Source organism: Sinohyriopsis cumingii, chromosome 9 (genome assembly GCF_028554795.1).
Source record: "Sinohyriopsis cumingii isolate HCF-2022 chromosome 9, ASM2855479v2, whole genome shotgun sequence".
In the NCBI taxonomy this organism is placed as follows: Eukaryota; Metazoa; Mollusca; class Bivalvia; order Unionida; family Unionidae; genus Sinohyriopsis; species Sinohyriopsis cumingii.
In genome coordinates this window covers 116,228,319-116,241,828 of record NC_142969.1, presented here as the reverse complement: position 1 = coordinate 116,241,828, position 13,510 = coordinate 116,228,319, and the positions used below count along the sequence as shown (strand labels likewise).

The following is a 13,510-nucleotide window of genomic DNA, read 5'->3' as shown; positions in this document are numbered from 1 at the left end:
CATGTATAATTGGACCTGGGGCTAGGTTATTGGGATTTTCTTGGCGTACCTGACATAGTCCAGGTTCAATATTATAATTTTTGTGACAGACCTTCTAATCATAAATAACAATTTATCTTGTAAACATCTAGAACCTTCCAGTTTGAATTTTCCATTAGGTAATCAATTTGTATTACAGTTGTGTCTAGGCTTTCATTTAGGCTGGACTTTATTTCTGCAAATTATTCAATTCAATTGAGTGCTGATAAAGAAATAGTTTTCTGGGACAGAGCTATTCACAGGGATTTATAGTTGATTCAAACCTGAAATTATATTACTGTGTTTCAACAAACGACTAAGGGTACAACATCATGAAACAGGGCACTAATAACTCCTCAGCTTGAGTGTACACTCAAATTCAGATTTTAACATATTTCGAAATCGTTACTTTTTACCTCATTTTTATGAAATAACATCCCTTCACTTTGCAGTAATTGCAACATGTTAAATTTCTGCGTTTGTTCAATTTTAGACAGCAAAACCCGAGTCTGAATGTGCACTCATGTTAACACATTAACCCCTGGAGGCTTTTGTGATTTTTGCTTGAAAATCGAGTAAGAAACACATTTTGAAAGCTATTTCTGAATATATCCGAAAACACAAAATCCCCGGTCATCTTTCAATAACATACAGTCTAGTTGTGTTAGAAACATCGTTTTTCATTGGCTATTTGACTCTTGACTCGCGCATGAGCAGAAGGGTAATTTTGTTTTGTTATTTCCATGCCTTCAAAGAAGCATTTGGATATTGAGATAGTCTGTTGGTACATACATGTTCCTGCCCTTCCTTATTTTGATCTCCTTCCAGAAGTTCAATCTGATTAACACATTAACTCCTGGAGGTTTTTGTCGTTTTCGCCTGCAATTCGAGTAGGAAACACATTCTGAAAGCTATTTCTGAATGCATCTGAAAACACCAAATCCCAGGTAATCTTTCAATAACATACTGCCTAGTTGTGTTAGAAACATCGTTTTTCATTGGCTATTTGGCTTGCACGTGAGTAGAAGGGTAAAAGTTGGAGTTCTTTATTTTTTTTTTTGTTTGCAGTTCATACCGGTTTGCCTTAGATCTGAGACCAAAAAGTCTAAAATCCGGACACAAAATCCGATTCCGACCACGGGCGAATTTCGGGTAGAAAAATTGCGGGTCCAAAAAATGAGTTTTTTTATCTGTATTTTGTAGTGCAACTAGATATTCCAGATTATTTGGTATCATTGTAGAGCTACATCTATCTACCTTTCTATAATACCACCCACTTTAGTGCATCATGCACGACCATGATGCTACAGAGCTCGGCAGTAGGCTACTACCTCCTGCCCCGTTAAGTCGTCGCTAGGGGTTAATGTGTTGAGGAGAGTTGTGAATATGGAGTGAAATTGGCAGCAAGATAACTGCTCGCCACTTTTAGACAGAGGTGAACCTTTATTTGGAATTTCACAGCCAAATAACAGTTAACTGCTATGCAATAGCGGTAGACTACTTTTAAACAGTGATTTACCGATAGGTTTTCAGTTGTGAACCGCTTTTAAGTAACGGTTAATTGATACTTGGCCAGTACACTGCGATTTGCAGCGGGTAATCGCCCTTCCAAAATGTTTAATCGGTGCCTGTAATTTTGACCATTTATATACCATCAGTGATTTTTTGTCGGTTTAACGCCATTTTGCATCACACAGTAAGCTATACGTGTCGGCCAGTATGTTTGATGGAGGAAGAACCTGGAAAGAATCACCAACCCACTGGTAGCTACTGGCAACCTTTCTCACATACCCAAGCTGAACAAGTTGCATTGGATTGAAAACTGTAAATTTTTAATTCATCCGTCTGTCTATCTGTTCATTCACTTAAACCCCGAATCCTACCTTGCATGCTTCATCGGTGTAAGACAGCCAGGTAAGCACGTATTTGAGGACATCGGTCGGCACCTGACGGACAACCCGCTTCCGGTCTTCACACAGTTCTAGCGCCAGCTTAAGGTCCTCAAGCAGTTTGATAACTCGGGAATATTGGGTGTATCTCTGCGGGCGGGAGGGGCTCGTGATGGATATCGGCCCATTCTGAGAATCAAATCGAGTATCTGGAATTCAAATATCAAACTTAGAAGATAACCATGTTTACTTGCGCAGCGAAAAGGGTAGAATAACATACATACGTAGGTACGTACACGCGCACACACGCACGCACACACACACACAGACATACATACATATATACATACATACATACATACATACATACATACATACATACATACATACATAGAGTTGCAAATAACCTGGCATATATACACTGAGAGAGCATTGTTTAATGCTTAAATTGAAAGGGAGGTGCAGTGACTCAAAGGTTAATGTCTCTGACTCTTGAGCAGAAGAATGCAGGTTCGAATCCTGCCCATACCAGACCCTGTCGGCCACCGTTCTTCGTCCCAATGTAAAGTGTAAGAACGTGTAAGACCATGAGGTCATGTGCTATTACAAACCTGTCCATCTTGAATTCACTAAAAAGAAAAACCGTCAATGGCGGCATATCCGAATTGCAAAGCATAATTTTTGTGAAACATGTAAAACTCTTGATGACGCGTCTGCATTGCAAGGTACATCATTTTACAAAGCAAAACGTAGATGATTGGATCGTGAAAACTATGTTTTTGTCGCCTATCTTGTCTAAACGGTGAAGTAATCCTCAAGAATTATCAACAGAACAAATTCCATGACCTTGGCGAAAATAGTCTTAGACATTAGGCAAAAATGGAAACCTAGACGCAAGTCACAATAGAGTAAAATCTAGATCACAGTGATCTTGTTGCCTAAACGGTGCAGATCTCCAGTGATCTTGTTGCCTAAACGGTGCAGATCTCCAGTGATCTTGTTGCCTAAACGGTGCAGATCTCCAGTGATCTTGTTGCCTAAACGGTGCAGATTTCCAGTGATCTTGTTGCCTAAACGGTGCAGATCTCCGCATGATGCGTCTACTTATTCAATTAGAAGACTCCACTGGCAATAATAACAGACGTTAACCAAAGTGTTCCTGCCAAAAGAAGCGGAAGGACGGACAATCATTATCAATCCACGGACCGCTTTTGCTTTGCCCTCCAGTCAACGATGATGAAACCCCCTTTCACCTCTTTTGCCGTCTAAGAAAAAGGCATATTAAGATACATTTTGATTACTTTTAACGTCATTTTAACACATTATCTGATACATCATGTCGAGTAAATGGGAGCTAAGTATCTTGCCCAAGTACATACCGGATGGCAAGGGTGGGTATTGAACCCGCCACCCTCCGATTACGAGTCTGACGCTGGACCAACTGAAATACTGTGGATTTGGGATCATAACGAACATACATATAAATACGTCATCGTTAGCTATAAAGAAAATGTGTGAACATGGAAATGTTGGATACAAAGAAATAGTACTTTGATTTCAAACAGCTTTGTTTAGCAACGCATTTATTCAATAACAAAAATAAACACTTTCCACTTTATTACACCACGGTAAGTAGCAAAAAGCATGTTGAATATATATTTTTATCCGGTTGATGTAAATGAATATAATACCTTAGTTGCGTTAAGAGTTAAAAAATAATAATCGCATATAACGGATCATATATAAGTGCTAATTTCAGATAACTTTTATAAAACCAGTTGAATATCTTCAATATTTTCTGAGCCACTGCGAGCGAAATGAGAGAAATGTGAAATTATTCGACGAGTTTCATAAATTTAGTTTTAGAATTAGCACAAATGTAAGATTATATTAATCAAATGACGACAAATAATGGTTTTATTTCGATTAAAATGTACATTATTCATTGCAAAATGGCTGAAATACAATCGGATTCCTCGGTTATTATGCGTTAGCCTTACCCGACATCATAAAGTGATTTATGACGTTATATATAGAAAACTTGTGTGGGTATATTAACTTCAATGATACGATTAGTCCTATGTTTCGAGTGCTATGATATTACGAAGTACACGTCCCAAAGAGTTGTTTCCCCATTGCGTCACAACAGCTAATAAGATTATCACTGTTACATCAAATGAGTTTACTATTACTTACTATTCAGGTCGAGATAAAGCTTTACAGATTGTATTCAGAAGTAATTTACAGTGTTTGGCACCGATTCTTGACGGTATAGTATTGTGCCCAAGTCCTACTGATTGCGAAAGAAACAGATTTGTTCACATAATGTGGGTTTAGTGCGGTAAACAAAACCTAAACATCTGCAAATCCCACATGAATTTGCACCCACCTCTATCAGATTGCCAGAGGTGATTGTATTGTAATTGAGAGATAAAGTCACTTGGCGTGGTGTAAATAGCTTGTGCTTTGAAGTCTTAAGACGGGGATACAGTGGAAAAGAAAGGGATTCATATTAAAGGTATCAACATCAATATAGTATAAATTTTAATAGGGATTACTGATTTCATCCTCTTAGAGAAGCGCTTGCCCTGCAACTTAGTTCAGCAGGGTTTGATATCATGTAGTTCATGCAGTGGGGATGAGATCTACGTCCAACAGCACTGTTTAGCCCAAGAAAAATGGAATTGATGATGGAAAATAAACGCAGAAATTATTTTACCGAAGAATACTCTTTTGGATAGCGAAATTAATTCATAAAAGGATTAAAAGAATGTTAGAGTTAAAGTTTAATTAAAATAATTTACTAGCAAAATATACCATTTTAAAAAGACGACTTGCTTATGCCTTTAGTAATATTTAATAAAAACACTGAAATCTGCTTCCGATGAATAAATATTTGGTGTCCAAACTCTCTATTATTTTTTAAAATTAAATTGCATTCATTAGAAAGCAGCACGGCAAGTTACCCTTATTGCCACCCACCCCCACCCCACCCCCCACAAAATGGTCAAAGCGAGGAAACTGTTCATGTTAAGATTTTGGAGGAACAACGTACTGGCAATAATACCATCCATTTGCTCGAGAGCTGCCGCTAGCATGTCGCTGACTTCCTGACCTATTGATGCTGACATGACGGATGCTGTGTCTCTGCAAACTGTTCTTAAAATCTGCAAATAAAAGGAAACCATAATGACGAGAGAACGATACTTTTATTTTCACCAACTATCTAAATTCTATGTTCATCCTGGTCCTGAGATTTTAAGGTATCTCTCTGATTCCTCTATAAGTGACTACAAATGTATACATGAGCCGTCCGTAGACAACGGTGATGAAATGAAATCACACACCTTCGATTTAGCACAATTTGTTTTAAAGCGCATACAAGACAAATAACAAAATAACAGTCTTGTTGTTTCCGAATGAATTACGATCTACTAAGCTGATGTGACATTAGTCTGGAATAGTATGATGTGCTAGCATTCTTGATGTATCAAAATGACATATTTCAAAATGTCTTTCAATGAATTCACAGTAATTTCATAATAGTTATTTAATCCTGAGGTTTATGAGCACTTTGTAATTTCAATGAATAATTTGCAATACTTATATTAAATCCTCTCAAATGAGCACAACTAAGTGACTCCACTAAGACTGATGTTCAAGATAGGAACAACCAATTCTCATGTAAACATTCATTATACAAAATATTATGAGACAATTTAAGAATCAGATGTGGGTTCAAAAATATTCGTTTCCAGATCAATCTATCATGTCCACAAGGTAAGGTCCTTTTGCATCTAACCAATCAGATATTAGGTCAACTAGTTTTCCAAGGGGGGGGGGGGGAGAACCAATGACCTGAACTCAAATCCCAAAAATTAGTCAATATGATTTCTTCTACACCTTCCAAAGTCAAAAGGCCACAATAACGTGTTTACCAAACAAAATTACCGTATTTTATAGTACGAACCCGCGATTGTCAAAATTAGATATTTAATGTGTTTTTTAAATCACCCTTACAAAATGGATGGATGGATGGGCGGACGGACGGAGAGGTGGGCAGGAGAGAGAGAGAGAGAGAGAGAGAGATAGAGATAGATATTAGTGCTTTATATTTCCATCATACAAAAATAAGATGGCTTGAATATTTTACACTGTCCTTTTGGGGTTGGTGGTTGCGATGGCAGTAATGGCTTTAACGGCATTTTAACACATTATACACATTATTGGTTAGCATGCCGAGGAAATGGGAGCTCAGAGCCTTTCACAAGGAGACATCGAGGAGGCCGCTTCGGGCTGATCTGAGCGGGCTTCGAACCAGCGACCCTGGATTACGAGTCTGACGTTCAACCAACTGATCTGCTTATTATTCCTGATCTCAATCACTGTTCAATTGTCAAGGACAATAATTAATATAATCTGACATATTCATCTGTGTATATCATGGAAACTTTCAACCTCGGGATCGCACATGTCAAACATAAAGTCAAATCAAGGCTAGCCTCGTGTCGGAAGCAAAATTTTGACCTAGAGGGTGGAATTTTACTAGTTAACAACAATGTATAATAAAGAATTGTTTTTCTGGCATTTCTGAACACAAAAAAAAAAATGAGGATCCAAGTCATAATGGCGCATTGTGAATACTGATATCGTATTGAGATTACCTGGGTTGTCCGAATTGCATTTCCACCACATTACCGTATTTGTTTAAATAAAAAAAAATCGCTGTGCAGTATATAAATATATCCCTTACATTTTGTTTTGATCCCCCTCCCCCGCACCACAGCATCTCAATGTTGTACTGCAGAGAGCTTCTGTAACGATAGACATATGAACAGGCACAAAAAGAAGGTCCACTCTTATCCATATGATAAGTAAATTAAGAAATAATAATGTGCTCCCTGACTAAATGTTGATGTAGAATTGATCCTACCATTAATAATAATGTGAATTTTGGGGTTTTTTTGTTGTTTTTTTTTCATGAAAAAATACTCTGGTGATGACGAAAATCATGAAGTTTTTGCCGCTTTGTGTGCACCATATGCTTGCAATACAATGTCATATGAAGAAAGCCAGCAATCTCGTTACGGTAGATAGAAATTCTACCTTGGACAACACGATCATTAACGCATCAAGTATTGTAATACAAAGATGAACATCTGCCGACAAATTCTGTCCCGTGGAAGTGTTTTCTGAATATTTTTGTAAATCCCAAATCGTAGCATATGATCATGGTTCATATTAGTGTCGAATATTCTTGCAGGTACAACACTTATGAAACTTTAATTAAACTGTAATTTCTTGCAGATAATTAAATTTCAGATAAGCTTAATATTATTATATGAAGTAACAAAGTTATTCTTAAACAAAATTAGTGTAGCATATAGCTAAACTGTACAATTTATTTACAAGCTGTCACTAATTCAGTCAAATATAAGGACTTCATTCTTAAAGGAAAGTTAGTGCTGTTACACCGTGCTACCCTAATGTTCAGGACTCACGGTACTAATTCAGTTCCCATAGTAAACCTTAGCAAACACCATGACATTAAAAATTAAATAACTTAAACGTTTTGAGTGCTCATGATTAAACCTATAGTTATCAGTATAGATGAAACCTCGATGTCAGCTTCTGTGTAGAGGAAAGGATATGAGCAGCGGCATTTTCTGGACCTGCATGTGTTTCAAACATGTGTTTTCAATTCCGCACCAAAGAGTCAGGTGCTAATTTTAGTAATGTGTTCCAAACTCAAGATTGTTAAAGGACTGAAATTCCATCAATAAAACAATGTCTCTATTTTTTTCCACTTACAACTAGGGTAAGCTCTCAAATGATTCTTTTTCCTACAACATAACTTACATTATTAATCAATCCTGGTCAGCCTAACCCATATATACTCTATTTTATGTTCACCCATTTCCAGGTTGGTTTCCATTTTTCCATACCAATAGTACCGTGTGTCCTATATGGGTTTTCGACAGTATTCAGTGGCGAGGCAATTAGTGAAGAATTGAGTTCACGGTAGCCGACCCATTCTCATGTGATGTTCGAACCTGCACATTTCTGATCGCTACCAGCACGCTGGCCACTGGTCCATCGCGACTCACACAGTTAATATTTAGATTGGTAAGGATGCTTAGGCTTTTCTTCATTTTATAGCCATCTTCAATAGAACATAGTGGGTATGTAATACAAGATGTTTTAAAGATTATACAGAGAACTAGGAACAGAAAATAAGTAATCAGGGCAGATTGGGGCTAGGGAGACACGGTTACCCACCCCCTCTTCACTTGCCCCATAACCGAGCGTGAACCGCCAGAGCTTTTCTTATAGTAAGTTTTCTTTACAGTTTTAACGTTTAAAACAGGGTTCCGTCCCACCCACCCCAGAATGTTCGCCCACATGTTTAGCCCATACTCACCCTACCCCATCTTCCACCTCTTAAACGGTATTTCTAGATTCTCCTCTGGTAATGATATATCGTATAATAGTTTAACCAATCTTATGTAACACTGTAGTATTTCAGAAAAAAACATTCATTTTTCTGAATTAAACTTCAAGATATAAAAAAAAAAACATACTAATCAGCTTGAATTCATCATGCTGCAAAACGTGATTGAAAGCGAACGCTGAGATCTCTATCATCATGGTCTGACTGGATTCTGTTGATAACAGTTAGGTACAAGACGTGGTAGTAGTGTTGCTTCTTCTCTACACCTCTCCAAGAGCAAGACTGTCTTCTCTACACCTCTCCAAGAGCAAGACTGTCTTCTCTACACCTCTCCAAGAGCAAGACTGTCTTCTCTACACCTCTCCAAGAGCCAGAATGTCTTCTCTACATCTCTCGAAGAGCTCTATTTTCTTCTCTACAACTCTTGAAGAGCTACATTATATTCTTTTCATCTCTCGAAGAGCAAAATTGTGTTCTCTAGTCTCTCGAAGAGCCAGAGTGTCCTCTTCAACTGTCCAAGAGCTAAATTATCTTCTCTACATCTCTCTAAGAGCTAGGTTATCTTCTATACACCTCTCCAAGAGCAAGACTGTCTTCTCTGCATCTCTCCAAGAGATAGATTGTCTTCTGTACACCTCTCAAAGAGCTAGACTGTCTTCTATACTCATCTCGAAGAGCAAGATTGTGTTCTCTACATCTCTCGAAGAGCCAGAGTGTCCTCTACAACTCTCGAAGAGCTAAATTATTTTCTATTCACCTCTCGAATAGCTAGATTGTCTTCTCTACGTCTCTCGAAGAGCCATGGTGTATTCTCTACACTTCTCGAAGAGCTAAATTATCTTCTCTGCACCTCTAGAAGATCTAGATTGTATTCTCTACACCTCTGCTGTATGGACACTTTTCTCGAGAAAAAAAAAATACGAAGCACCCTATTTTGATCGTTTAGAACTGGCTTCAATTAATAATTACATGTGTGACATACTAGGCTAGCTATTGCAACAAAATAGTTTTATTTCTCAAATGTTGGGTTTGAACTCTAAGTAAAATTAACGTACTAGACTAAATCTGCGAAACAATAAATAAAACACACAAAAAACATTTCTCAGATGTATGTTGGCGCAGTAATTTACTGAAAAATCTGCAAGAAAAGAATAAACTGTAATATATTCGGACCAAATTGGCTTTTTCTACGATTTGATTAATTGTACGATTGACCGAAAAGTTTCGAATGAAAAAAATAGTTTGATGCATTCACAACTTCTCAGCCAATCGTTGTTTCGTAAATAGCTGAGGTGGTCCGAATGGCAGATATTAACATACATTTTGAAGTCTGATACGTAGGACTGGTGTCGAAATGTGTGTGTGTGTGTATGTGTGCGTGTGTGATTTAGATTTTTTAACGTAGCTTTAACAATTTTCCAGTCATATCACTATGATGTCTGCAGTATGGCAGTTTATAGTGATGTTTACCACTGGGGTATCATGCCGCAGACACGTAGCATCATGTCCCACCCAGTCGCATTATCCTAACACCAGGCCGACCAGTCCTAACACTTACCTCTTAATGCTGAGCGCCTAGCGAGGCAGCTATTAGTACCATTTTTAGAAGTCCTAGGTATGACTCGGCCGGGTTTCGAATCCACGACATCCCGTATCCGAGGAGGACGCTCTAACCACTAGGCCACAAGAGCGGTCCTGACCTCGAAATTGCTAATTAAACTGAATAATTGGTCTGGGTCTCGGAAGAAACGTGCAGTCATATATTAAATCGCAGGGAAATGAGGTTCAACTCTGTTGTTAAACTAGTTCAAACTGCCTGATATGGTTTGTTTATGTAAAAATATGATAAAATTAGTAAATATATTATGATTTTACGAAAATATGATTGTATATATACAAATGTAGTCTTCCGGGGACTGCAACAAAGAGACAATAAAATTATCACGTGCTATATATTCGAAGCATTGCTGATATAAATGTTTCCACGAAAACTCGATTTTTTTTATAAAGAAATGTGATTAAACAAACGTTGTTTCTTAAATGATTTTTCTGGCACGCATCTCAAAACGTAAGTTCAGCAAAAGGTTAAAAATAGCACAATTTAACCGAACTCTTTACTCGAAAAATTGCATGTTTGTCTGTTTATGGAAAAGAAGTGGATATTCCCATAATTCAGGACAATAGGGGTTATTAAAAGTTCTGTGCTCAAACTGCAAAATTGCTGGGATAACATATCCTGTAGTTTACAGATAAATTTGATTTCATAATTGCCCAATTCGTCTTCAGACTTTTTCCACATTTTCTATCTTAGTTCAGATAAATCTGTATCGGGGTCGTTTAAATGTGTCTACAAATAAAAGAAATATTATTTGTTTAAGAAAACAAAAAGAATTGATACACCCGTCTTGACTTTGGGCGAAAAGAGCTGCATAATTTTTTGCACAGGGGGCGTAATTTGACTAATTGAAAGACCTGACTGGCGGGCTAGAAGAGTCATCACCCTTTTCTTGATAGCAAATTTTACGAGAGCTGTCAGACACTAAGGTGGCAGAGTACAGTTTCGTAAATTGACCCCTGGCAAATTTCTTAAATTAAGGCTATGGTGTGACTTTTTCAGCTATTATTATTACTAGGTGTTTCGGGCTTGTGTTGTTCTCGAGACTGATGTCAGGCATGTACACTTTCCATAGTTACTCTGCAGTATGTTGATAGTGAAATACCAATAGTCGGCTAGGAAGAAGAACTAGCATCCCATAGCAGTAAACACATGGGTTAGGGCAAGTAGAATATCTCAAAAACGGCTTGGATGACAACTATTTTCAGTTACATCATCCTCTTTAGTACGTACTGTTTTTGCAGAATTGTCATCTAGGAAAATGGCTTGTGTTTGCACTGTGAGCATCACATGGTGTCAAAAATGACCTTCGGACATGAAAATTGCAGGTAGAAATTTGGGATTGGGGTGCCTAAACTGATATGAACTGCCATTGACTTCTTTGGTCATGTTGATAATATTCTTATGCTTTGTTTTAATTTAGGTATTAAAAAAGATCGACCTTTTTGACCTCACTTGTGTATTTGATTTTTTTAAATGACTTTACTAGGTCGCTGATTGCGGCATTAAATTTGAACATAAAAACTGGCCCCTGCCCCCTAATGTAAGTAAGCCAGGTATACATCTCGATGTGTGTGGTACGCTGAATTCAGGGCCGGCCTGATAATAGGGCTCAGAGGGACCCCGCACGTTAGTAAGTTTTAAAAATATATCTAACGAGAGAAAGTAATTTTAAAGCGATTGAAGAAAATTTAAAGTTCAATATCATATAAAACTTGTTTGAAAGTTTTTTTCCATGTTCCTTGTTCACAAGGGGCCCCGCGTGTAAATCCCGGGGACCCCGCCAAAATGATCCAAATCGGTCTCCGCGTTTGCTAAGGCCGTTACTGCCTGAATTTTTCCTAAAGAGATAAGTATTATGTCGATGACGTGGAATAGTTTTCAAAGTCTTATCAAACTTTCCAATATTCAATTATGTCTACAAGTCAGTGTAAAAATCGCACATGCCTTTCTAGTGTTGATACCGTACACAAACTAGCCCCATAACCTTACTAATAATGTACTCACTTTCATTTATCCATAGCGTACCACACCACACATCGAGATGTATACCTGGCTTACATTAGTGTCAGACATACGCTTGCAATAAGAGTGTTGATGTCATATACATACTAGCCCCATAACCATACGAATGTAAGACAGGATTGATATATTTATGTTGGGAGAAACAATCATCTGGTTTACGTTTTTCGAACAATATTAAAAGTAACAACTACAATGGGGGACAAAAATTACACAGATTCAAAAATATCTTGAAAGTCAGATATGATTATAATTGCAGAGTTTGCGAGTGAAGTGTTCTCTCATATGGTTTATCGATGTAAACCCGCATTTTAAGGTATAGGTCTCGGGCCAACAAGAATCAACTGAGTAGGGTATCAACAGAAGACTGCGTAAGTTTATGTGAGCTTTAAATTTTATGAAGATTCTGTCCGTGCACTTATACGATTTCGATTTTTTTTGGGCAGGCCATGTGCCTTCCCATTGCGAGGATGTTGATAAGGTAGCCTTAGTGGCATTTATCTCATAAACTAATTCAGCGAAGCACCCCATTTCCATGGTTCAAATATCGGCGATAATTTGTTATAACATTAATCTCTGCTTAAAATGAATTAGTGATATGAACACGGTATTTACTCCGTGATCTGTCCAGGCAAGCATTATACGCCAAACATCTTATGCTGCAGTTAAGTCATTGCATGATTTGGTAATGACAGCAGGGGGCACTGTACAAAATTGTTGTCCTTATTATGCAGATGATACATGGTTTTCGGGATGCAAACATTTGCCAGAGCAAAGGCACACTGGTCAATCATAACACACCGGCAACGATATCATCTCACTCGTTACGCTTTTCCAACGCACCAGAGACTTACAGGAACATGCCCGGAAAGGGCACGTGATCCATGTCTCTATCTTGTATAGAAATTGTTAATCGTCACAGGATATCTCAAAGACTGATATTTTAACTATTAATTTCCGTTATAATGCAAACCTTACGGTTTTGCTGTCACAGTGTTAATAATCTGACGCAAATGCTGTCAAATTGCCCGGATTCACGAAGATTTTCGAATTTTGTTTAATAATTTTGAAACGTGATCCACTTCCATGTTTATCATGACAAGGTATAAAATTCCGTATAATCCTACTGTCTTCAGATATAGACGACTTGACAGTGTGTAACTTGTTTCTTACAACATATATTCAACAATCAATTTCATATTAAATATCTCGCGTTATTTGTCGATTATATGCCATTTTACTGTAATCTTTTAAATGAACATCTTACTATATTGTCCGAGGTATTCCTAATCATCATCCGAAAATAAAAATTGCAACATGTGGCTTGCATTGAAGAAAAATTCAGTTCGACCGAGATTGGTCTGTTGGAGTATATTACACTTTACAAATCGTATTAGATATAAGAATTGTAGTTCAGAAAATACTTATATCCCTATGCAGACGGGAATAATGGCGGCGGAACTAATACCCCTTCACTTGACTATTATTGTTATGAGAAACAAAGACCGCCATGAC

General features: G+C 37.6%; 1 protein-coding gene across 1 annotated transcript in view; it reads right to left on the bottom strand.

Moving 5' to 3' along the window:
* Window positions 1-1,736: 1,736 nt before the first annotated feature.
* LOC149792521 (liprin-beta-1-like) overlaps window positions 1,737-13,510 on the bottom strand; it is a 63,514-nt gene continuing 51,740 nt past the window's right edge. Inside the window, exons 2-3 of the mRNA XM_089971148.1 lie at window positions 4,963-5,074; window positions 1,737-2,116 (exon numbers count right to left, since the gene is read on the bottom strand). Coding sequence (XP_089827274.1) covers window positions 1,884-2,116; window positions 4,963-5,038 — 309 coding nt within the window. The 5' untranslated portion in view covers window positions 5,039-5,074 and the 3' untranslated portion in view covers window positions 1,737-1,883. The remainder of the gene's footprint in view (window positions 2,117-4,962; window positions 5,075-13,510) is intronic.